The 25150-nt window shown below is 44.4% G+C and overlaps 3 protein-coding genes across 3 annotated transcripts in view; all 3 read left to right on the top strand.

The window, feature by feature from the left end:
* Positions 1–258, top strand: part of gmppb (GDP-mannose pyrophosphorylase B) — a 10477-nt gene extending 10219 nt beyond the window's left edge. The window contains exon 10 of the mRNA XM_084445830.1: positions 1–258. This exon is cut by the window's left edge and continues 1038 nt beyond it. The gene's annotated coding sequence lies outside the window, so the exon portion shown is untranslated.
* Positions 259–1003: 745 nt separating this feature from the next.
* On the top strand, positions 1004–15066 carry lmcd1 (LIM and cysteine-rich domains 1). Its single transcript, XM_084445976.1, has 6 exons — positions 1004–1136; positions 4739–4827; positions 5568–5823; positions 10150–10506; positions 13643–13858; positions 14056–15066. The coding sequence occupies exons 1-6, from the start codon at positions 1110–1112 to the stop codon at positions 14170–14172; spliced, it is 1062 nt and encodes a 353-aa protein (XP_084302102.1). The 5' UTR covers positions 1004–1109; the 3' UTR covers positions 14173–15066.
* Positions 15067–18808: 3742 nt separating this feature from the next.
* Positions 18809–24097, top strand: LOC311315171 (telomeric repeat-binding factor 2-interacting protein 1-like). The gene is made up of 4 exons (XM_084445771.1): positions 18809–18880; positions 20293–21312; positions 22777–22895; positions 23193–24097. The coding sequence occupies exons 2-4, from the start codon at positions 20313–20315 to the stop codon at positions 23808–23810; spliced, it is 1737 nt and encodes a 578-aa protein (XP_084301897.1). The 5' UTR covers positions 18809–18880; positions 20293–20312; the 3' UTR covers positions 23811–24097.
* The last annotated feature ends 1053 nt before the right edge of the window (positions 24098–25150 follow it).

Genomic DNA, 25150 nt, shown 5'->3' with positions numbered 1-25150 from the left:
GTCTCTCCACCTCCCCAAAGCAGCCAGTGGATCTGTAGAACGTGTCGGTGCCACTGACTTATCTAAGTCCAAATGAAGTGAACACTTTTAATGAAGTAGTCTTTTTTTTATCATATTAATATAATGGATTGAAACAGAACAGTTCCTGTGTTTGTGTCTTTGATTTTGTGAATCAATCAGTTTTGAATGTGATAATCCTATTAGGCTACCAAAGCATCAGTTGATGCTCTGATGCTCTCAGAATATGACATGATTAAATGCCTGTTAATAAATATAGATTTTGCTGTAGATTTTAAATAAAACTCTGTTACTCTATATTACTATTAATTCGGCTACTGTACTTAGAACAAAATGTTGAGATATTATTTACTCATTAAGAAATGCTGTAAGCGGATCTGGGGCATATACAGGCCAGATCTGGCCCTTGTGGCTTAGTTCCGGCCCATATATGGCCCAGAATTATTACACATCCGCTTGCTATCTAACGTGTTCCAGGGAATACAGTTTGTATATTCTGTAAATCTGGGCTCTTCATGCTGCATAACAGTCGTGTGGAGTGGTCTGATGAGGAACTATGAATCAGAGAATCAACACTAGCTGTCCCTGCCCACGCAAATGAATCCCGGAGCGTGGGCGACTTTGTCGGCCCCTCATTCACGTCCTTTCCGTTCTTCCATAAAAAGGCAAAATAAGACGGAGGTTTAACGCAGGGGAAGCGTGTCCATCACAGTAATCGGTCACATTTTGTGTCCAGCGCATTCCTCCTGGCTGATATCGCATTCTTTCCCACTGGTGATGTCATGCTGTCCCGCCGTCCCGTTCCTCTAAAGGTTGGGTGTTCCCGGGACCCGGGCTGTAACAGATGAAAAAATAGAGGCGGAGAACTAATGAATTTCTATTGGTTGAGAGAGTTTCTCTGTCTCCTGTGACTGGTTGGTTTAACCGTTGCAGGGATTCCCTCCCGCACCGATCATTTAAGACCTTTGTCAAACTCGTGCAGGGCAGAAAACTGACCCAAAGACCGTACGGCCGCACGGGGCAGAGGACGATCGTTCAGGGCAAGCACACCACTTTGAACTTAACCGCAGCCTCTTCATTTGTAAGAACAAATGGACTTGACATCGGGAATAGAAAAGGTGAGCAAAGAGCAAGACATTTATTTTACATTTGCAGGCTATTAAACTTTTAGAAGTTGATTTGGTCTCATATATCATAAAGAACTAACTTCTCAGAAATCCAATTTGTTCAAGATTGAGGCACTGGAAATAAATACTCTATGGGTTATGGTCAGCCCCTCAAAACATCTAGTAGTTACAGTAAGTAAGGGTATTTCTCAGCTTAAATTGTGAACAATAGGCTAGCGCATTTCTGTGCAAAAGTTTTATTTTCAATTTATTTATTTTTATTTCATTTTTTTATTGGAATTGGATGACCAAAACTTCTCAAATTACGCAGAGAATGAGAAGTGACTTCTGTAAGGAAACACCACTGCTGCTTCATTTAGACAATTAGATAATTTAGTTAGTTAGTTAAAAGGTCATAATAAATCACCTGTCAGGGTGTCCTCCCTGGAAAAACCTGCATGACCTCACAGGAAATAGCTCCAGTGTCCCTCTGGCTTTGTCATGAATTCACACATTGTTGTAGAGCCTAGAAGCCCTGCCAAGAATGTGCTCCCCGTGAGTGAGTGAGTGAGTGCATCATGCGTGTGCATGTATATAACCCTGTGTGTGTGTGTGTGTGTGTGTGTGTGTGTGTGTGTGTGTGTGTGTGTGTGTGTGTGTGTGTGTGCGCGTGTGCGTGTAGCACAGTTATTCTCTCTGTCACATTGGACAGCTAACATGGCCCATTAAAATACTCCCCCATCCACTTGTGTGTGCACCCCCACATCATGTCTGCTGCTCCTATGATAGCGAGAGACTTTTATGAAAGATCCCGCTGTATTCAAAGATCAGGGATTTCATTTATTCTCGGAGGAAAGAAGTAATCAATCTCAATCAGAATCTATTCAAATAGTCAGATGAACTTGGGATTTGCTTATTCTTATAAATTCCCTTACAATGCCAATGCACCTTTTTTGTTATTAAAAATGATGTTTTTGTCTCATACAATCTTTAAACTGTAGTTTTCCTGATGCATGAAAAAATGTTTTACAAAGAAAGTGGTTTGGACTGGCATTCATTCTTTTCTTTCCAGTGGAGGCGTACATTTCCTGTCTATCTGAAACACATACTTCTCATGTTTAGGATGATAGAGCAGTTAGAACACTTCCTCGGGTCTTATCCTTCTCCTAAATTTAGAACCTCTAACTCCTCCATTTCCTCCTCATCACGCCTCCAGGCGAGACCAACTTCACATTTTTTGCTCACTATTTATGCCTCTTTTACTCCCCAGCACACTGAAGACTAGTACTCTATGTTTCCATGCAGTACTGTTCACACAGAACATTTCTGTGACATCAGAACGCCACCTCATCAATTATCTTATTTTAAAACTGCTCTCGAATAACTGCCCTATTTGTATTTCAGTCCGGAAAAACAGTCCTCAATCTCCTGAAGAGTGTGAGAGGGTGATGACTGCCTTTCAGTCCTGTGTGTGTGTGTGTGTGTGTGTGTGTGTGTGTGTGTGTGTGTGTGTGTGTGTGTGTGTGTGTGTGTGTGTGTGTGTGTGCGCATGTGTATGTGTGTGTGTGTGTGCGTGTGTGAGAGAGAGAGAAACCTGGTCTCTCTGGCCGAACAGACCGCTCATTCACGCCTCTGTTTGCCTGGCAGCTTGTTAAGACGGAGCAGATGTCTAACATGTGCCACTCACCACCCGCTGCCCAGGTCACACTCCGATGACACCTACCACATCCCTCTGAGTCCCTCTCTACCCGGCAGACCTGGCTCCAATACTGCACACGTATACTAAGCCCGTGGGGTGAGCTTGATTTAAGTTCACCCAGTAAATGGAAACTGGTGGAACAGTCCCAAAAGTGCAGACTCTGATGCAAATCAAATACCCATAAAATACCTGCAAGTGATTGATGGCTGCGTTTGACCCTGGGCTGCCAGACCAGGCAGGCAGAGAGCAGCGTCACGGGCCCAGGGGGAGTAGTGGGGCTTTTCAAGGCACATTACAGAGGGATCTGATACCATGGTTGCTTCGTAGTTTGTTTTTGTTGATCTTCTATTTATACTGTTGTTCTGGCCTCACTTTGTCGACAAGAGGATTAATCAACACCCAGAAGAGGTGCTGTGGGTCGACACCTCTAACAGCCGTTCGTCTCTCAGCCCTGTCCTGTCTCTCTGTCATCCTGGGGGATGAATGAACAGGCTGATGGATGACGACAGGCGCCTGTGTGGTCTTTTTCTGGCTTTTCAAAAGGGGACAGGAACCTTTCGATGACAATCACACTCCGCTTTGAGTCATTACTGTGAAGGACAGATTTCACTGAAGTACCGTTGAACTAATGATAAACAGCTTATAAGTCCTTCATGAACCCTTAAAAAGTATAGAGGGGTCAGGTGTGCGTGTTCTGCTCACTGTCAGGGTTCCCTTCAGAGGAGAAGCCTCTTCAAGCTCAGACAGACAGAAAAGAGCTGGCTCTAGGCCCAAGTTTACATAAACAGCTCCAAGGCTCCAATTCGTAACAGGTGGAGCCTCTGAGACCTCCATTGATTAGCTGGTTGTTGAGGCTTAGTTGAAAGCATTATGGTCTCAAGACTTGGCAACCAGCTCTTATTGGCTCTTGAATAAAGTGTTAGGGACACTTCGGAGATATAATGATGTCTACACGGCCAGAATACATCACAGGAAATTACCTATTATAAAAAACCTATTCTACCTTTCACTGAACCCTTAGGAAGAGTGGGGTAGAGTCCAGTAGAGTAGAGTGGAATACAGTAGAGTAGTGGATGTCTAGGGAGGAGTAAAGGCGAGGAGTAGAAAAGGAGAGTAGACAGTTGATTAGAGTAATGAAGAATAGACTGGAGAGGAGTCATGTAATGGGTAGACTCACGAGACTATCTAATGGGAGTCCCTCCTCTGTGTGTGTGTGTGTGTGTGTGTCTGTGTGTGTGTGTGTGTATGAGAGAGGAGTAAAGGGTACCAGAGGATTTGTCTCCAGAGTGATTCACTCTGAATGATGACATCATCTTAGTGGTGGGAGAGTTACACCTTAATCAGACACTATGTTCTGTTCTGTCCAGTCGTGCGTGTGTGTGTGTGTGTGTGTGTCACAGGTGGGCTGAGGTCACTATTTACATATTTCACTGTCTGTGTCTCTACATGTCTATATTTGTTGCTGTTTGTGTTTGTGTGTGTGTGTGTGTGTGTGTGTGTGTGTGTGTGTGTGTGTGTGTGTGTATGCGTGTGTGTGTGTGTTATCGTCTGTGTGTATCTGCACTTCCTCTCATCTGTGTCAGAGACTGGGCATCATGCTGAATGAATGTGATGACACAGTTATAACAACATAGGATTACTACAGTATCATCAGAGAGCATCTTGACTTGATTGACTTGTTACTAAAATGTTTGTCCATTATAGGGTTTGTCCAAACCTGATTGAATATCAGTTTCTCTGTCCTCTAAAAGCACTGTCCCCTCTTCTGCCCCTCTTCTCTTTCTTTCTTTCTTTCTTTCTTTCTTTCTTTCTTTCTTTCTTTCTTTCTTTCTTTCTTTCTTTCTTTCTTTCTTTCTTTCTTTCTTTCTTTCTTTCTTTCTTTCTTTCTTTCTTTCTTTCTTTCTTTCTTTCCCAGATGGCAGTGGGGCAGCATCCAGAGGGGCGGGGCCAGGCATGTCAGACATGTAAAGCTCTCTGCTCTGGATTCCAGCCACATTCCTGGAGGTAAATTATTCCTGTAAAAAAATAATCCTCAAAAAGCATGTCTTCCTCCTCTGCTCGCTCTTCCCCTGCTCCCCTGATGTTTCTGGAATGTTTTGCTCGATTTGCAGCAACTGCACATCGCGAGCTTCAGACAGTGTTTTTGTTTGGAATACCATCACCTAGTAAAATGACTGATGGTGCTGAAATATTGACACATCTCATATAAACGGCGTGGCTGGGTCTGTACTTTGAAGCTTAGGACTAATGATTTAGAATGGGCACACATAGGCCACTGGAATCAGAGAGCACCACTCTACATTTGTTTTTAGCCTTGGGGACTTTAGGTGGATTGGCTTTTTTGTGGATTGGCTCTACCTTTGTGTCGCATAGCCAGACCTACTGTTTCTCACACTTTTTTATGCTGTGCCAGCACTGGATAAAGGTCTGGCTGCACTCATTACCATTCGGAGATAGGGAAGAAAAATCGCTCTATTTCCTTAAACCAATCACGATCGCTAGCTCCCCTCAGAAGAATCTGAATGAATTGAATCTGATTTGCAAATCTCCTGTCGCCACCGATTGGGCCAGGGAGTTCCTCCCGCCTCCTAATGATAAGGCTTATCTCCAAAGCCTACATCCGGTCAGTCAGACCAGCTCCACCCTAACAGACCGTCCAACCCTTTCCACTACGTCATGAAGGCCTGACCATGTCTTAGTACTGCATGCCACGTCATAACCTTGACTCTACCTTCCCTCCACAGGAAGGCGTGTCTGGTGTGCCACTGCAGCCTGGAAGACCACGCCCCCAGCTCTGACCTCGAGGCTGACCACAGGATGGGCCGCCTGCTGGCCGACTCCAAATACGCCCACCTGACTGCCAAGGTCAAGGGTGGCGCCGGCCTCCGTATCTACAAACGCAACCGCATGATCATCACCAACCCCGTGGTCTCGCGCAAGGACCCCACCTTCAACACCGTCACTTATGACTGGGCACCATCAGGGCTCACACAGAAACTCGTAAGTCACACTCACTCCGTGATCTGCGCAAGCTGTGCTCTCTCAGGTGGGGGTGACTGCGAGTGTCATTTCAGCAACTGTGAGGGAATAAGAGATTTGAGGGACTCACTCAGAAAGCTGGTGAGATTTATTGTACTCTGTTTATCTGAGACTTACTTTATCAAGTGAGTTTAGGAGATTAGGGATCTTACATTAGTTCCTGGCTCCTGGGGGTAACTGCTAGCAGTGGAGGGGAAAGGCAGTGTGAGTGTGTGTGTGTGTGTATGCGTGTGTGTGTGTGTGTGTGTGTGTGTGTGTGTGTGTGTGAGAGAGAGAGAGAGAGAGAGAGAGAGAGAAAGAGAGAGAGAGCAGTGGAATGCCTCTGGTGTGTAAGCTTAGCCCTGATCCTGCCTGCAGACAGGCTGACCTTTACTGTATTTGAGTTCTGGCTTTATTGTATCAGACGACTGGCTTTACTGTAGCCTACCGTCTGTCACTAGTTCTGTCCTGGCTCAGACCCAGCACTTAGCTTAGCTGCACCACTCTGAGCTCATGCTCAGGGCCAGCTTGCTTATGGCCCCTGGGGACAATGTTAGAAACACTTGTAATGTGCTTTATTTGTATGAATTCAATCAGATTTAAAACAAATATGTGTATGAAATGTACAGGAGGCGGAATATTTGCAGTGACAAACGTAACATTTACTTTGTAGAATATGAACTCAATTAATGATTCAGTCTCAGAATTTGGACTGTAGTCTGTAGGCCTATGTTGTGTGGGTTTGCTTTTCCTTTGATGTGATGGGAAGACTTGTGGATGCCAACAGCGACCACTACCTGGTGACAGCTAACATCAAGCTGAAGCTCAGAAAAGTTAAACTGCAGGATCAACGAAAGAGACAACCCAACATTGGCAAACTGAAAGGTTAGAACATCAACAAAGAGTTTGTGTTGAAGCTGAGAAATCACTTTGATGCTCTTGGCGTCCTGGCTGACTCAACTGATGCGGACCCCGATATCCACACCAAATGGGAAACCAGCAAGAACACCTATGTTGATGCAGCTACTAAGATCCTGGGCTACAGATAAAGGAAAAACAAGGAGTGGCTGACACCTAGTACTTGGCAGAAAATAGAACAAAGAAAACAACTTAAGGCCAAGATGCTGAACACCAAGTCACTGAGGCTCCAGAAACAGGTCCAAGAAGCCTATAGGACTAAGGAAAAGGAGGTTTAAAAGAGTGCAAGGAATGACAAAAGGGCCTTTGTTGAGATGCTAGCCTGAAAAACAGAAGGGGCAGCAAGAAGAGGCGAAATGAGTGTTGTATGTAAAATCACTGACAGCTCTGTGACCCATTTCCTAGACTGAACAGGCAGCGAGATGGGTGCAGCACTTTCGTGAAGTCCTCAACTGCCCTGAACCAGAACATCCTACTAACCCCACATCTGCGGATAATATAGCCCTACTCGACATCAACACCAGCCTTCACACTGAAACAGATGTCAGAAGTGCCATCCAAATATCCAAGGTCGGGAAAGCTGCAGGCTTTGACTCCATCCATGCAGAGATGCTGAAAGCTGACCTCAGTTAAGATTCTCACAGACCTGTTCAGAAACATCTGGGACAGAAATGTCATTCCTGTGGGTTGGGCCAAAGGTCTGATTGCTAAAATCCCAAAGAAAGGCAATCAGCAAAATTGCAACAACTAGTGAGGCATCACATTGCTATCCATACCATCGAAGGTCTTCTGCAGAATCCTACTAGGCAGAATTGACACAGCGATTGACACCAAACTGAGGCAGAAACAGGCGGGCTTCAGGAAAGGAAGAGAGGGTGCACTGACCAGATCTTCACACTAAGGAACATCATCAAACAATGCCTGGAATGGAATGACCCATTATGCATCAATTTCATCGACTTCCAGGAAGCTTTTGACAGCTTGCACCGGTCCGTGACACGCTGTGAAAGATTGTGAAATCCTATGGCTTTCCTCCAAAGATAATTGCACTGATAAAGATATTCTACCATCAATTTGAGTGTAGTTTGAGTGATCAAAAACAGCAACCTCACTGATTGGTTCCCCGTGAAATCTAGTGTACGCCAGGGATGTATCATCTCTCCCATTCTCTTCCTGATTGCCATCGACTGGACCATGTGAAAAACCATCAGACAAACCTAAAGGCATCCAGTGGATTCTCTACACCCAGCTGGAAGATCTTGACTATGCTGATGACCTAGCCACCCTCTCCACAAATCATACTCAGCTGCAAGAGAAAACAGATAGGACTGACAGATTTGCCAAAAAGATGGGTTCGAACATTAATACCTCCAAAACCCAAGTGATGTGTGTAAATTCAACACCACAGGCACCGATCACCGTGGATTGCAACTCTCGATTATGTCGAGGACTTTACATATCTGGGCAGTCTACCCAGTAAGGAGAATGCATGCGGTAAAGACATCAGCATAAGGCTCGGGAAAGCTCGCAGTGCATTTGCAATCCTTCATACCATCTGGAAGTCAAAGCAGTTCAGCCTAAAAACCAAGATCAGACTGTATAACAGCAACGTTAGGTCAGTTCTGTTGTACGGCTCAGAATTCTGGCAAGTCATTGAGAGTGACATGAAGAAGATCAATGCATTCCGCAATGGATGTCTCCGGAGGATATGTCACATCTTCTGGCCGGAAAGGATTTCAACTGAGGACTTGTATAAAAACACAAACTATCACAATGTGCTGCTGGAAATTAAACAACGCTGGCTCCAATGACCAGGACATGTCCTCAGCATGGACCAGGACTGTATTCCCAAAGTAGCCTTGCGATGGGCTCCACCTGGGAAGAGGAACAATGGAGGCCATAAACAACCTGGCGGAGAACTGTGACCTTGGAGCTGAAAACGGCTAACCTAATTTGGGGCGAGGCACAACATGCTGCACAGGACAGGACCAGATGGAAGCAGATAGTCACAGCCGTATGTTGCTCAAGGAACAAAGAGGATTAAGTAAGTATGTTGAAATGAGAATTTCCTATGTTTTTTTGTAACATGAGAACTTGGTAAGAAGCATGGTACAAAGTCTGTACCGCCCGACAGCTCTATACAGTACTCTTTATGTTCCCTAATGGGACTGCAAATGTGGTTGGCCTATATGAATACATCAAGAGTTTTATAACCTTATGTAAGGAGCATTCCTATTGGATGGCTGTGGTGCAAGAGGACAGGACGTGGTTGTGGGCTGTTTAGGAAGTGCTAGCGAAGAGTAGCCAATTACATACAGGGCCTCGGAGCTGTGTTGAGCTTGGACTAGCTTAGGAAAACATACCAGGACTTGTCTTTTTCCAAGAGGTTTTATGGAAGTTTATAATCAGTCTGTTCTGTGGCCGTTAGATGGATTAGGATGCATCAGTAGCTGAGAGATGGAGATATTGTAGAGCATTCCCATGATGCTTTGATCTTCCAGGTCCAGGTCCTGCTCAGTTTCTATGTACACCATAGGGTGTTGTGTTCTGATTGGCCTTGAAGAATGTACAACATCCAATCAGAACCAATTCTGCTGGCTACATGAAATGAATTCCCGCCTGACTTATTAGAAGTAACTAGACGTTCCTGAGGTAAGGGGATTTGGGACAGCAGTGATTGTCGGTTGCATGTTTTGGAAGATGGTGGGATAGAGGATGGAGGGATGGAGGCGCCTGCCCGCCACAGTGTGGTGCTGACAGGGTTCTGGAGAGGAGAGTGATCCCTCCTCTCATACCCTCCCCCCCTTCTCCTCCCAGCAGCACTCCCACAGTGAGGTTTGGCCGCAATCTTGGAACACCTTCTGGAATCTCACTCTGCCAGAGACTTTTCTTTTCTGAATTTGTCATAATGGCTGTTAAACAACTGTTAAGAGTTTATATTAAAGCTTATGTGTCAAACGCAATCATAAATGTTGCTTCACAATGAGCCAGTGTACTGCCGGTGGCCGGGTCGGTATCGGTCTAGTTATACTATATACCGGGCCGGTATAGGTCTGGCATGCGGGAATGAGTCTGCCCACCAGGCTTATAGTACAATACCCCCTCTCTCCCTCTCCCCCCTCCCTCCGTCCCTCCCTCCCTCACTCCCTCTTTTGTCTGCATGGGAAGGTAACTACGTATGCTACAAGACTATATCACAATGTAGCCTAGTTCTGACAGTTTTAAGACCCAGTCCAGTCAAAGTGATGCTTCGAAGGCATATCTTATAGAGTGTGTCCTGACCTCTCCCTCTCTCCCTCCGTCTGGGTGTGTGTGTAATGTATGTGCGTCTGTCTGTGTCTGTCTGTCTGTCTTTCTGTCTGTCTGTGTGTGTGTGTGTGTGTCATCCAGGCCATGCAGTACATGGAACTCCTACCCGAGGAGAAGCGCCCGGTCGCCGGCACTCAGGGGGCTCTGTACCGACACAGGCAGCTGCTCAGACAGCTACCGGTGCACGACCAGGACCCCGCGGCCTGCCTGGGTCTGTCCGAGCAGGAGGCCCAGGCCATGGCTGCCTTTGTGAAGAGCTACAAGGACGAGGTCTTAGGGGTGGGAGAAGTTGCTCTGCCCGGAGATGGGGGGGCCAGCCGGGAGGCCGCAGCCAAGCAGAAGAACGGCAAGGGCAGTCAGGACCAACAAGACCCCCCCAACACCACCATTGCTACCACCAGTAATGGGACAGAGGACAGCTGTAAGAAAAGTGAATATGTGAGTAGGGTGTGATTTCTGTGGATGCACAAACACACACATCACACAGACACACACACCTCTAGGGTGGTTCCTGGGTTCTAGCTGAACTGTAGATTAGAAGAGAAACACAAAGAGTGGAATCTAAGGAACCCATTTCCGTGGTGAAACATGATCGTCCTTAATTGGTTCAAGATTTGTTTCCTGTCTCTCGCGGTCCCGCCTATCCCATGCACAGCACTTCAGCCTAGCTCCTTCTCTCATCACTCCCTCTCTTTGAGATAGATTTATTGTTTTCTCTGGAAACATAATTGCAATTCTGAGAAATGTCTCAAAAGAACAATACTGAGACCTGTGTTTGGTTTTGGTTTTTCTAAACCTCGCTGCTCCCTTTAATTAGGGTGACCTTATAAGTGCTCATACATCAAACATGAACAAACGACTTGTCATAGTATTAGAGGACTAACTCTCTAGATTATGAGAGCCTGAGAAGGCACGCATGTTCTGACACACACAGAAAAGACACTGAAGAGTTTGGGCAAAGAAGAGAAAGTCATCAGTTAACCTCTGTTTTAGGTATAGTGGACCTTTGGACATTTTAAGAGAGTGTTGTTGTTCCAGCCTGGTTGACTGAGCTGCAGCTAGAGGCAAGAGAGGGCGATATGTGTGCGTGTGTGTGCGTATGTGTGTGTACCTATAATTATCTTCCTCTGGTCTGGAGGACTAGGCTCAAACACAACCAGCCATCTGCAGACAAGGGTGTGAGGGATAGGGAGAAAGATGGCAGAGGGGGAGAGAGAAAGAGAGAAAGAGAGAGAAAGAGAGAGAGAGATATGTCTGTGTCTGAGAAATGTCTGTATTACTGATTAAGCAGTGTTGTTTTGGCAGCTTCAAAGGAAACAGCATTTCTCAGCAATTCTCAGAGAATGAGGTACTTCTGCTTTTCATCAAATCAAATCAAACTTTATTTATATTGCGCATTTCATACAGAGGCAACACAATGCGCTTTACAGAGAGCAATGGGAGGGTGGGCATAGGTCCCACCCCTACATATTCCAGAGGGAAGCAAAAAAAACAGTTTCAGATTTTTAGAAGCGGTATGCTTAAAAAGCGTCTTGGTGCCACAGTGGTGGAATGAGCTCCCACCACTGTCAGGATATTGTGTGTGTGTGTGTGTGTGTGTGTGTGTGTGTGTGTGTATGTGTATTTAAATAAATAAATGTTAGCACTCGACATGCGCATATATATAATAGCACTGTGACCTCTGGTAGGACTGCTTCTTTTTGAAGGCTTTGCCAACAATGACTGGGATGTATCCTACAGTTTGTTCTCTTACTCTAGTCTAGACCATGGGTCAGGAACCTTTACTATCAAAACAGACATTTTTGGCCAAAAAATAAATGTCAAAATCTGACTGGAGCCATGAAACATATTTTAGCCTTTAGCTAGTTACTTGAATGCCAATATAAGCATTTATTTTAGTAATAAATAATTGTATTTAATTTTTATACATTTATTTAGTTATTCATTTTCATGTATTTTTTGTCAAAGCCAGGGAGCCACTGGAGAGGAGCTAATCTTAAAGGATTCTCACATAGGGACAAATGAGGAACTGTGTATTGATTGCTTACTTCTTAAAGACTGTAGCCTGTAGAATGGGCATTTGTGAAAAATGATGACCGAGAACATTGATCCGACCAACCTGTTGAGTAGTAACATGCAGAGTGCTTAGTCAGGCTGGAGAGTAGCTCTGCACAGTGGATGGGGTGTTCAACGATCTTGTAAGTGCCTGAAGGAAGGTGATAAAACGGGAGGATTTATAACTGTGAGGGAGCAGCTCTTCTCTATCCTCACAAGGACCTGTTTATAGCCCAGTAAAAATCTCCATGAAATGACACGCTTCCTGACTGAGATTTACAGAAGAGAATAAAATAGACTAGAATTGCCAAAACAAAAGATAAGGACCCAGGCATTCAACAAGGTATCAGGAAGGAGGAATACGTTTAAAAAGCCTTTATTGTGGCATGGCTACATACTAAGAGATGCCAACCAGCTGGTCTTCATCAGGGCATCACAGATGTGCTATGGGTTCAAGCCTATAAATACAAGACAAGCATCAATTAATCAATCAGTCAGTCAGATCGCAACATGACATTAAGGCAACTAAATATAACAAGAATAACAATATCATACAAGAATATTCAAGAGATTATTCCTCAGATAGTAAGCAGTTATTCCTCACCTAGGAAAGGAAAAATGACAGTTGGTAATCAGATAGAAAGTGATGCATGTAAATTCAGTATCCTCATTTAAACCTGGATAATCAGAGCATGAAGCCAGTTTATGGATCCATCAGACTAGAATTGCTATTTGTCCTTCATTTACTGTGAATACTGTACACAGCGGAAATATGCTACTCTGTCAACACCCCAGACACCACTTCACTTTCTCACCGATTCTCAGAGCTGTATGAACCCTCATTCAAGAATGTAGGCTACAGTACTTCAGTAACAACAAGTATTATGTACTTAACTTGGAGGTAGTCACTGTGGTGATTCACCAGCACCTTCTGTCTCTGGCCTCCAACATATTCAGGTTGTGCAGCGTCTCTGTTTGAAGAGAGTTTCGTTATGAGACCACATCCCAGAGAACATCTGTTCATGGTTGGCTCTTCATCATGACAGCAACACAGCGCTGCAATTGGGGCCCTCTCTGTTGTTACCATGGTAACATGGTCTTGATTATTCCTCCTCAGAGGCACGCGACAACCGGTGGAGGTTGTCCTGTGTGTGCTTGCATACTAGCTGTGTGTTCTGCTGTGTGTGAGCTATACTGTATTATGTGGGGTGCAATGTGTGTTAATGCGTTACGTACACAAACACACACCACAGTATTGGTGTGTATGTGTATGTAAGTTGAGCTGTATGTGCGTTTGTGTGAGCTACAGTACGTATGTGTGTGTGTTGTGCTGTGTGTATGGTCAAACTATGTGTGTGTTCACACAGTTTGTAACACCCTCTCCCTGTGGTGTCCTTATGTGTGGAGCTGTGACTGGAGTTACCACATCTGGACTCATCAGAACGGTTTCTATCTCTCCACCCCTACCTCCCACCTCTTTTCTCCTCCTCTCCCTCCCCCCTCTCCCTCCTCTCCTCAGCTGTGCAGTGGCTGTGGGGGCCCTGCGGCCGCCGACGGCCCCGTGGTCTACGCTGAGCGGGCGGGCTATGGGCAGCAGTGGCACCCCACCTGCTTTGTGTGCCAGGAGTGTGGCGAGGCCCTGGTGGACCTGGTGTACTTCTGGAGGACTGGCGCCCTGCTGTGCGGGAGACACTACTGCCAGAGCGTCCGATCCCGCTGCGCGGGCTGCGACCAGGTGAGGGGGACGCCGTGTACCGTCCCGTAATGTCACGTTTTCATCTTTCGCCTTAATGACTGTTCGTAAGACGTGCCAAAGTACAGAACGTTTCAGTGTTTCTATTCTGACGGGGAGGTATGGAATTATGGGGCGATGAAATCACCTTTCCCGGTGCGTTCGTTTCCCCCAGGTTGAAGTCTTGTCTTGTCTTGCAGTTGATCTTCTCAGAGGCCTACCACACAGGGTCGGACGGCCGGACCTGGCACACGGAGCACTTCTGCTGCTGGCGCTGTGGGCAGAGTCTGGATGCTCCCTGCTCGTGCCCACGCTGATCCAGCCCTGGCAGAGCACCACCCACCTCCTCTTCTCCTCTCTTCCCCTCCCCTCTTCTCTCCTCACCACATTTCATCAATATCTTTAGATAGAAATAACATGTATGCTTACTTTGTAGTCAGGCAGTCCACCCTTTTCTCTGCCACAGAGAGTAATCAGGCCTGATCAGAGAGAGTAATCAGGCCAGAGAGAGAGAAAGAGAAAGAGAGAGACAGAGAAATACTGTAGAAAGAAAGAGAGAGAAAGAGAGAGCTGCAGTTATGAAACCTGACCTGTGTACAGACTACCAACCACAGAGCAGTCATACTAAACGAGTTAGCCTTGCTTCAATAACTTTCAATGAACAACTGGAATAACTAAGAAAATACAGTACTTCTCCAATGCCGTTTTAAGTTTTAACATTCTAACTTATCAATCGTTTTAGAATAAATTGTACTGTAAGATGTTTTGCCTGGGTAAGGGTTAGTTTGTGCGTGATTGCTTGAACATCTATCATATATTAGGATGTTACTAATTCTTTACTCCAAGTTTATAGACATGAATGCTAAATAACTATATTGAGTTTGACCCAAGAAACCATTGCCTTGAGTTCTTCTGATTTGAGAGAAGGCTTATTATAGCACCGCGGTTTCCTTAGATTGTAAGGAATAAACAAATGTTAATATATTACTGTTGTTTGTTTTAAAACAGCAGCTGACTGTGTTGTCTAGGACCCAGCACTAATGCCTGCTGCCATGATAATGATGATTACTATTAAGCTGATACATCCCTGTCAGTACATTATATAAACTCTTGGCCATATCTTCATGTTTTGTGCATGGTAAATACGTGTTACCCAACTCTTTTTATGCCATACTGGTGTTTGATGCTTTTTCTGGTCTAATAAAATAACAATTCAGTATGGTAACATTCAGCTGTCTTTCATTATTTGTGTTCTTCATCCCCCACCAACAAACTGAACCCCACACACACACACACACACACACACACCAATCATAAGTGTTGTTGGTTCAACAGAGGAAGCTGATCTACTATACACTATGTCGAGTTGTGCGCACAGATCAACAGTCCATGTTTACCGTCCATGTGACCCCCCTCCCTACGACATCACACTCACAGGGGTGGGGTCACAGGGCTCAGCTACCAGCCCAGCCTACACACCAGGCACTTCAAACAAGACACACATGTTAGGTGCTGGTCGGGTAACGTATGCTGGAGACCTACACGGTTACAGAATGGAGACCGGTCTGTAGAGATTCAACAGAACGAACAATACAGAAACCATTGGTGCAGGGAGGAAATATGTGCTCTAAAATGTCTTTTGAAAATGTTCAAAAGTGACATCCGAGCATGACATAATGCACTGGAACTGGAAAGATGTCTATTAATATGTTGTATAATATCTATAAGTATTTTGTATGAAGCTGTGTCTTACACCCCCCTGCCACTACAGAGATTAAAGGGCACATGGGAGACGGAGCTACTCACAATTGATGAGAAATAATGGAGAGAAATCAGGAGATATGCTAATTCAATTTCAGTTTCCAATTGTGTCAAAGCAATGGAGAGTGGAGAGCATAATGTGAGCCCATGTGATCAGGATGGGGACGCCAGGTTACACATTTCCCACAATCATTGTAATCCTGCTTTCTCACTCATGTCATGGTCCTTTAATTACCACTGTCTTTGGTCATGTGGTAAACTGCAAAGGTACCGCTCTAATGTATTAGAAAATATTCATATTAGAAAATATTAGATTCGGAACAGGAGATGGGCCCAGTATCTCTCATCCTGGGCCTCCCAAGAAGACAATTAACAAAAATCAAGAAGAGACTGTAGTACAGTGGATAAGTGAAAAAGCACCAACTGTAAAAGGCTGGCAAAGAGTATTCTTTGATTTAGTGCCTTAGAGTACCTTTTTATGTCTGCTGCATATAAAAGCAGACCAATTTTATAAAATCAATGAGCCTCCATTGAACTACATAGAACCCAGTATCTCTGCTGTTACACTGCACGGCTTTTCTGTTTTTTACCCTCACGGTACATCATCAACCCAGAAATGCATATAGGAAACTGAGCCAATGTTTTGGTTTATTCTGTTTTGTGCTCTGTTTTTGGTGTATTTGTTCTTATTATTTTGTTTTCATGTTTCACAATGTAACCGTCCATGTTGCAAAAGTGAAAAAAAAAAATACATGTATATTGTCAAATAAAACAAAACGTAGATACTTCGATTTAGCTGAGATCTCTGCAAGTCATGCCTAGTCTATGCATCATAAACGCTTCAGGAACAGGCTACAATATTAAAGTTAATTGTTTAGGATCAGAGTCAACTGCATATTTTAATCATACTGTACTTAGATTGTTTGAGCAGTCTTTCCAAGAATGCTCTTTTTTTTTAACTGCTCCAATAGTTTTTATACTTAAATAGTTGCCTGGCCACATATAACACACAATCAAACTATGCGCAGAATAATTATGCAGAGACATCAAACTTAGGGGAGTTGGAATATCAGAGTCTCTGGTTGGTCAGGCCAGGCAGAGACAGAGCCTAGTGTTTGGCATTCAGACAAGTCTTTTTGGAAAGGTTGATCTTATTCTCCCCCTACCTCATAGCTTCCTGGTTTTGATCAGTCATTGTCAGATCTACATTCATATAGGCCTTCGCCTGCTCCTGCTGCCTAAATACCTTCTTTAGTCTGGAATCAAGAAAGGAAATAAAAAGGTTCAATTTTGTTGGCGTGATCAGATACCTGTCTGCATATTTGTGTGCGTACTGCTGACTGAAACATTAACATTTTTGTAGCCAAAGCACCAAGGTAGAATAATCATGCAGATTTTTTTTTCTATTCTGATTTCACAGCTCTCAGATTTCAGTCTGTTGGCAAGCAATAAGACACCTCAGACCTTGAACCCACTCTCCTCAACCATATTCCTTTATTACTGAAAGATTGAGAGTCTAACAATAACAATACTATGTTTACATAGCCGAAGAAAGAATGCCAGATATTCCACATACTACATTCTCTGGTGATTGCATCATCCATAATTACTGGACGCTGTTTCCTGAAAAAGGCCAATGAATGATTACTGCAGATTCAAGTTATTTTTGAACAAAGCTGCATAATGGAGAGGGAATTTGTTTCCTTTGCTCATTATGATAATCTATTTTCAGTTTGTAATGTTGCCAAATCATTCAGTTGTATGGTACGGACAGATTAAAGGCCTGTAGGTTTAGACTGGCTTCTTACTCACCATCCCAACATTGATCAACAAACGCCAACATTGGGTAGATGTTGGTGTTGGCTGGTCAATGCCTTAGGAAAGCAGCATAAGCAAGCATCATTTTCAGTGGAGATGATATAGTGATTAGGGAGCCAGCCAGCCAGTTAGCCAGCCACCCAGTCAACCAGACAAACAACCAGGTGAAACCAGAGTAGTCCACCCAAGGTCTGGTCCCGCCAACAGCAACATACTTATATACTGTAGCACAAGTTGTCTTTGTCTCTGGTGGCAGCTGAGCTGAGGCACTTAAGAGTGTAGATCCCAGACCCAGGCTTGATGGCAGGACCAGCTGGCCTGGGATGATGTGCAGTTTGCTAGGTAGGTACAGTAGGTAGTACTTTATGGATGCCCGAGAGGCAATTACTGTGTTACAGCAGCAGTATACAAGAAGCACAATCAATCAATGGGAAAGATTAGGAGGCATACAGAAAAAGATCTGATAAAATCTGACTTGTGTGTATAGGAGTGGTGCTTTATCTATACAGTATCTAATATACACTTATACATATTCACACACACTCTCTCTCTCGCTCTCATGCCCTGGAAACAAGAGAATACAAATACAGAGAACATGAATTCTGTGTATTTGTGACACAGAATTCATGTTCTCTGTATTTGTATTCTCTTGCTTTCCAGGGCATGAGAGCGAGAGAGAGAGAGTGTGTGTGTGTTTGTGTGTGAATATGTATAAGTGTATATTAGATACTGTATAACATAATAATAATAATAATAACTTACATTTATATAGCGCCTTTCATGAAACCCAAGGTCGCTTTACATCAGAGCAATAAACAAGCAAGAGACAACAACAAAAACAAACACCACAACAACAAGAACAACCAATCTAGCTGCCAAAGGCCTGGGTGAACAGGTGTCTTTTTAGTGCAGACTTGAAGCTGTCCAGTGTTGGCGTCTGATGAACCTCCATGGGGAGAGAGTTCCACAGGGTAGGGGCTGCAACACTAAAGGCTCTGTCCCCGAATGTTCGCCTGCTGGTGTGAGGGACGGTGAGGAGACCCAAGTCGGCGGACCGCAGATTCCGTGAGGGAGTGTAATGATGGAGGTCAGAAAGGTATTGTGGGGCGAGGTTGTGGTGAGCTTTATAGGCGAGGAGGAGTAGTTTATAGATGATGCGGTATTTGACTGGAAGCCGACATACAGTTAACTCCGCTATGAACAAAAGACAGGAGGTTCTCCAAAATCAAAACAGTCATATGAGTGGTCCTTCTTAATTATATATGGGTCTATGTCCCCATCTAGAGGTTGATAAGAAATTATTATATAGAAATCCGGTAGGTGGCAGTACTGTGGTAAGCCTGCAGCCTCAGCCCCGGAACGCCGCAGAAAAAGAAAAGACATGCGCACTTCAGAAGTACCAAGTTCGAAAGCGGTTGAGAGCGACTGCTTTGAAAACTTAACCCAGTAAGTTACTGATTGTTCTTTGATTAAAAGGGACGTGTTCTGGTACTGAGAAGCCAAGAGAAGTCGATAGCTAGATCTCCCCTTTGGTGAACTTGCTGGCATGCAGTGGTAACGTTAGCTAGTGCTAGCATAGTAGATTATGTTAGCTAGCTAGCTACCATTAGTCTCACTAGCAAACGTAACGTTAAGATAATGCTAATCACAGGTTCTTCTAACTTACGTTGGATGGTTAAATTTACTACCCGAAACAGCCCCCCCCCCCCCACCCAGGTCGTCTTTTCGAACCTGCTTTTTGATATTCCTTCTGAGATATTACTGTTTACAAGGCTATGTAACGTTGTTTAGCTATGGGCGGTACCGCCAATCCATCCATGGGTATAGCCCTTCTCAGTCCTGTTGTCGCATTACGTTCGCTCATGCCAGACAACAGTCCTTTCCCGCTCCATTCACTTCGCCGTCAAAATAAATCGGTCTCGGCCTATTTAGGAGAGGCGCTCATATTTACAAGTGTCAGATAAACATGAAACTTCACTTACCTATGCAAAAGGGTCTATTTAAACAAATTCTCGGTTTTGAAGGCTCGGCGCTACCATTAAATAACTTATTTAGACGCGTTCTGTCCGAGTGAAATTATTTTTCCGAGGTAGTCTTCTTCTGTGGTGGTGGCGGTGCTTTGAGAGACTCCCTGCTCAGACAGTGTTGCAGACGTGCCAAGAGAGAGAGACGGCAGTTTAGTAGCTTTGGGTGGACGATAGAGAGACTGGTTAGTGCAGTGGGGTTGGAGGAGTAGTACTTAGTCCGACTGTGCCGCTTTCTACTGTTCCTCCTTGGGTGTTTGAAGAGCCCGTGGTCGACCTACACCTGCTAGACCTGGTTAAGGGTGGAGAGGGAGGCGGTGTTACTGAGGGTGTGGTCAGGAGGTATATAGAGCAGCAGTATTCTGGCTATGTCAAGATGTATACGGATGCGTCCAAAACAACTAGTGGCAGAGTTGGGATTGGGTTTGTGGTGCCACTAGTTCAATGTGGTTTTTAGTAAAAGGGCGACTGATAGGCTGTCAGTTTTTACTGGAGAGCTGCTGGCCATCCAAGCAGCGCTGAGCTGGATAGAGACTAGTTGGCTATTTGATTGCAATTTTGATGCATTTTCACAAGTAGGGCCTAATTAAGGGTATTTATTGGTCTATTATGAGTCTATATGAAACAAGTACCACTTATTGAATTTGATGCATTTTAACAGAAGTTTCAGTCATCCGGACATTTCAGAGATACGAACGACCTTCGGTCCCGTTGGGTTCGGATAAGTGGAGTCCTACTGTACTTTGATTTCAGCTGACATTAGCTGGCCTAGCTATCTGACATTATCAGATTTGTTTTAATTTGGAAATTGTTGTTTTATATTTTTACCCTTAGCTACGTGTCCCTGGTAATTGATGATGTCGTCCAGACGAAATGAACAACCACTGCAGACAATTTCACCGGCTCTATTTCTGACTGTGAGCGGTGAGCCCATGCGCTTCTTCCTAAGACCGGGCCCGGCAAAGATGCAGCTGCAGCCCATCATCAGTGCCGGGGGCGGGATGCTGTGTGGATCCACGGAGCCCAATGCTATTCTGCTGGCTAACCCCAAGGATATGGAGACTGTGGCGGGGTCCACTGCCACTTTATATGTGTCGACCCATTACATCTGGGACTCTGTGCAGAAGAACGAGCAGCTGGACATGGAAGACTACAGGTTTGAGCCTAGGCCAATCCAGACCAGGTCGGGCAGACAGAGGCGGGAGGGGAGTGGGAATCATGGGCGTACGTACATGCCAGAAGAAGACACTGCCATCTTGGACTTCATCTCCAACTACAAGCAGGCGACTGGAGGGAACAAGGTGTGGCAGGAAATGGAGAAGCAGCATGTGATCAATCGTCCTTGGCAGTCGATGAAGGACCGCTACAGAAAACACCTGTGCCCTAAAGTTCCAACTGAGGAGTGCAGTGAGATACAGCCAGACGCACAGCAAAACGACACTCCACAGCCCAGCCGGCCTCACAACCAGCAAGCTGCTCTGGAGCTTCTGCCAGGGCCAGAACATTCAGCTGACTCAGATGTTCCAGCACCTGACGTTGAATTAGATGTTCCAGAACCAGCACCTGAATCTGACATTCCAGAAAAGGCACCTGAAACAAACATTCCAAAGATGGTGTCTACAGAAGAACTCCCTCAAACTGCATCAGACACAGCAGCCCTTCCACACACCTCCCCCCAGCCTCATACAGATGAAACTCAAACAGAACCTCCGGTGGAATCAGAGGGGCCTCCGTCCTCCAAAGCAGCGCCAGAGAAAGCAGACAGGACACTCCAGCCCTCAGCTAAGAGAGCCAGAATAGACAGACAGGGTTCTGAAGGAGACCCGGGGGAAGATGGAGCAACTGCACCCTCAGGTAGACCATCTGATCTCTCTTTCTCTCTCTGTCTCTCTTTCAACCCCCCTTCTCTTTCTACCCTGCTTTTCTCTCTCTCTGGAGATGATGAAAATCACAGGCCGTTTCTTGGTTTGTTAGTTAGCAGGATTACTCAAAAATGACCAGACTGATTTTCATGAAACTGGGTTGGAGGGGTGCAGCATGGGTCCACTAACAACCCATTAGATTCTGGGGGGGATCCAAATCACGGGGCGGGTCCACGAGCCGGCCAAACATGTCCGGGCCGGCCATTCACCTCCATTCATTTTTTGGACTAGGATTACGCAAAAACTACCAGACCGCTTTTCATGAAACTCAGTGGAGGGCTGTAGCATGGGCCAATTTAGAACCCATTCAATTTTGGAGGGGATCCGAATCATGGGGTGGGTCCACAACCTGCCCAAACATGGCTGGCCATTCACCTCCATTAATTTTTTGGATGGGAGTGAGCAAAAAACGACCCCCCATTCATTGTCAATAGGGGGAGTTGAAATGGCCATATCTCGACATGGAAAGGTCACGGAGACACAAGTCTGGACTGGCATAAAGCTCTTCCTAACAAATGCAGCAATACCAAACATGTCCTGCTCTCACGCACATGCGCGTACACAGAGCCACAAAATGCATTCGTGGGCGGAGGTCTGTGCTCTCTGAGCACCATTTCTAGTTGTTAGGGGCCAGGCAGCGTAGCTGCCGGAACCCTATTGTATTTGCCTATATTATTATTATTACTATTATTATTATTATTCTCCATCTTCCACTGAAGTCTAACTTCCCGTGAACAAAAAATCACAAAAATTTGCACATAGCTCCAGTACTATACCCAAAGTCCTCAACCTGCATTGTAGGTCAATCAACCTGAAGGTGGCGCTACAGCAACAGTCTAAAGTTTAAAACTTCATCAAAAATCATAACAAATCAGCCATAGGTGCTATCACTGTAAAACCACCACGTGAATGAGACGAGAAAACTACGTTACCCACAATCCACGAATCTGAGACATCGCTGTTGGCAACCCTACCCAACCCCCGCCGAGGATAACAATGACTAAATCGATTGATTGGCAATTGACTGAGTACACAGCTGCTGAAGTTAATGTTCAATTATGAAGAAAAGCAAACAAAACCTGTAAAAATTAATAAACATATCTCATCCCACATTTTTCAATCAATTAACACCAAACTTGATACACTGGATCTTCAGACTGTAATTCACAAACTCATTGACCAGATTGTTGAATTATCAAAATCGAGCTTACAATGCATCAAAATGTTTTACAAATGTTTTACGATACGATACAAATGTACAAAATTAACATTGGAACGTCAACTTTCTTGTTGTCCTCCTATTCTCTCGCTTATTGCACCTAAACTTGTTGGAAATTGCCTGGCCCCGCCTCATTGCTGCGTAGCAGCTTTAATTTATGTATTGCTTCTGCTTCAGGAAAAAATGCAGACAGTGACCCAGTGATTCATAAAGAGACAGAGCCAAAGGGAAAGAAAAAAACATCCAAAAGAAGAGAACTGGGCATTCTTGCAAAAGCATCAATGGAATTTGAAGAGGTAAGATCTGCAGATGCAACTTCTAGGCTATTTCTGTCTCCAGTACTCCCCCCCCCCCCCCCCCAAAAAAAAGAAAGCTAAAGAATGTATATGCCTATATTTCTACTTTAATATTATTAGGCCTTTGTGGAATTTGTTTGAAATGTTCGTATCAGAAAGGTTGTCACCGTATTCTAAATTATAGATATTTTTTGTAAAGAATGTGTTCAGATGATGTTCATATCATAGAGATTGATTATTACTCTGTTTGTCAATGAGTATGATGGTACTGATTGACAGCTGCTGATTCCTCCACAGTCAGAGGAGGAGACTCCAGACATGGTTGATGCCAGCACTGCATCTCCTACTGAGTCCTCTGCTGCAGAGGAGGACAACCAGGAACATGCTCCTGTCACCCAGATAAACGCCTCCAATACTGATACTGTAGCCCAGCCACAGCACCAGCCCATGTCCCAGTCTGACCTCCAGGGGAAGTGCCCTGAAGCCCAGGGTCCCAGTGAGTCCTGTCCACCTGGGAGGGCTGGGCCTGGGCAGGGAGAGCCTGTGCCTTCCACCTCCACGGCTCACATGTTCCTGTTTGATAGTGAGTCGCAGGAAGTGGAGACCTCCCAGCCAATCAGAGATGAGGTGGCGTTCTCTCAGCTTCAGCTGGAGGAAGTGAAGCGCCGCATCAAAGGACTGATGAAAAAGACTAATCAGGACCTGGAGAGCGTGACCAAAGCCCTCCTCAAGACCAGTGGTGACTGGTCAGCCACCCTGCGCTACCTGATTGATGGCAAGGGAGTGGAGCCCTTCTGGGATCGCCATGACGACTGCCTCCTCCTGGCTGGTCACACCTCGGAACTACACTGCAAATATGGAGAGGAGGGTGTGGCCAAGCGGCTGGCCTTCCTGGATGCAGAGGAAAATGCTTAGCAGAGCAGCTGTTTACTGCATCAGTGAACAACTAGGTTTTAATGACTATCATCTAGTCAGTGGAATAGATATTGCTTTCAATCCATGTTCTGCCTCCGATACATGTGAATTACTTAGAATTAGGTTGTGAGTGTAACTACTCATACTTTCACTTTCATTTTCTGAAGATACAATTTGTAATATTAGAAATCCCTGTAATATTAGAAAACCCATACAATGTGTAATATTAGAAAGCCCTATAATATTAGAAAGCCCATGATTCACATAATTTTAGTGCTGATTTTAACATGGACCTCAGGAAGACTAGCTTGTCACCTAGGTGGCAGCTAATGGGGATTTATTAAATAAACATATTTAAATATTTACTTGTGTATTAAAGTTGTATTTTACATTATATCTGACTAAAAGTTACCACTTTTGCATATTATACCTTTTTTCAAAAAACATACAACAGAAGGTATAAGGTAAGCCTTATAACAGGTATAAGCCTACCATACATTGAAATACTATGCAGAGCAATCACAAAGCCTAAGACAAGACACCAGTGGATAAACATGTAGCTTATCACTGCATAGAAAAATCACATTTGAACAATTATTTAGTCTATAAAGCTATAAATACCTTGAACTAATTAATGTTTTATGAGCTTTCCTATTAGTTGAATTATTTTCATGAATTGTTCACATTCCTTGACAAACAAGAATTATTTATATTTGCATTTATGAATATTCAATTTTGATAGTAAAATTCCATTTATCAAAGAATATTGTTTCTCGTATCTCTGGTTATAATCAATGCGAACAGTATGTTTTTCTAAAATAATGAAATCACTACGACTCACACTATACTGTGCTTTCACAAACAGATGGAGAACAGTTGCAGTCACAAAAGGAGCTGTTAACATGTCTGTCTTCACCTTTGTTAGATAATGATTGACTGGTAGCATTTATCTATGGTTTTAAATATTTTGCATAAGTATAGCCTACCTGAAGATGTCCTCTGACGACCATCTGTCATAAAATTGAAAGAATGATATCCTGAGAGCGCAGGCCATAATGACTAAGGTTCCTATACATATGTGAATGCAAATATGTAGGGAAAAGCCCAAGTATGGATTTATAAATAAAAGTGAGCCAATGAGAGAGTCTCAGGACAGATAGAGATGGACATTTCAGCATACAAAGTACAGTGATGTACACGATAGCTGCAATCAGTAATAAAACGCAAAGAACAGTGATACACAGTATCCAATTTTTTCAAATACTGGGCTGGAGCGTTCATAAAAAGTAGATCTCCATAATCTAACGGGTAAAAAGATTGAGGTGATCAAGTGCTTCCTG

This window comes from Borostomias antarcticus, assembly GCF_949987555.1.
Source record: "Borostomias antarcticus genome assembly, chromosome: 11".
Lineage (NCBI taxonomy): Eukaryota > Metazoa > Chordata > Actinopteri > Stomiiformes > Stomiidae > Borostomias > Borostomias antarcticus.
The sequence above is the reverse complement of the archived record's forward strand: the minus strand, read 5'-3'. Positions and strand labels throughout refer to the sequence as shown.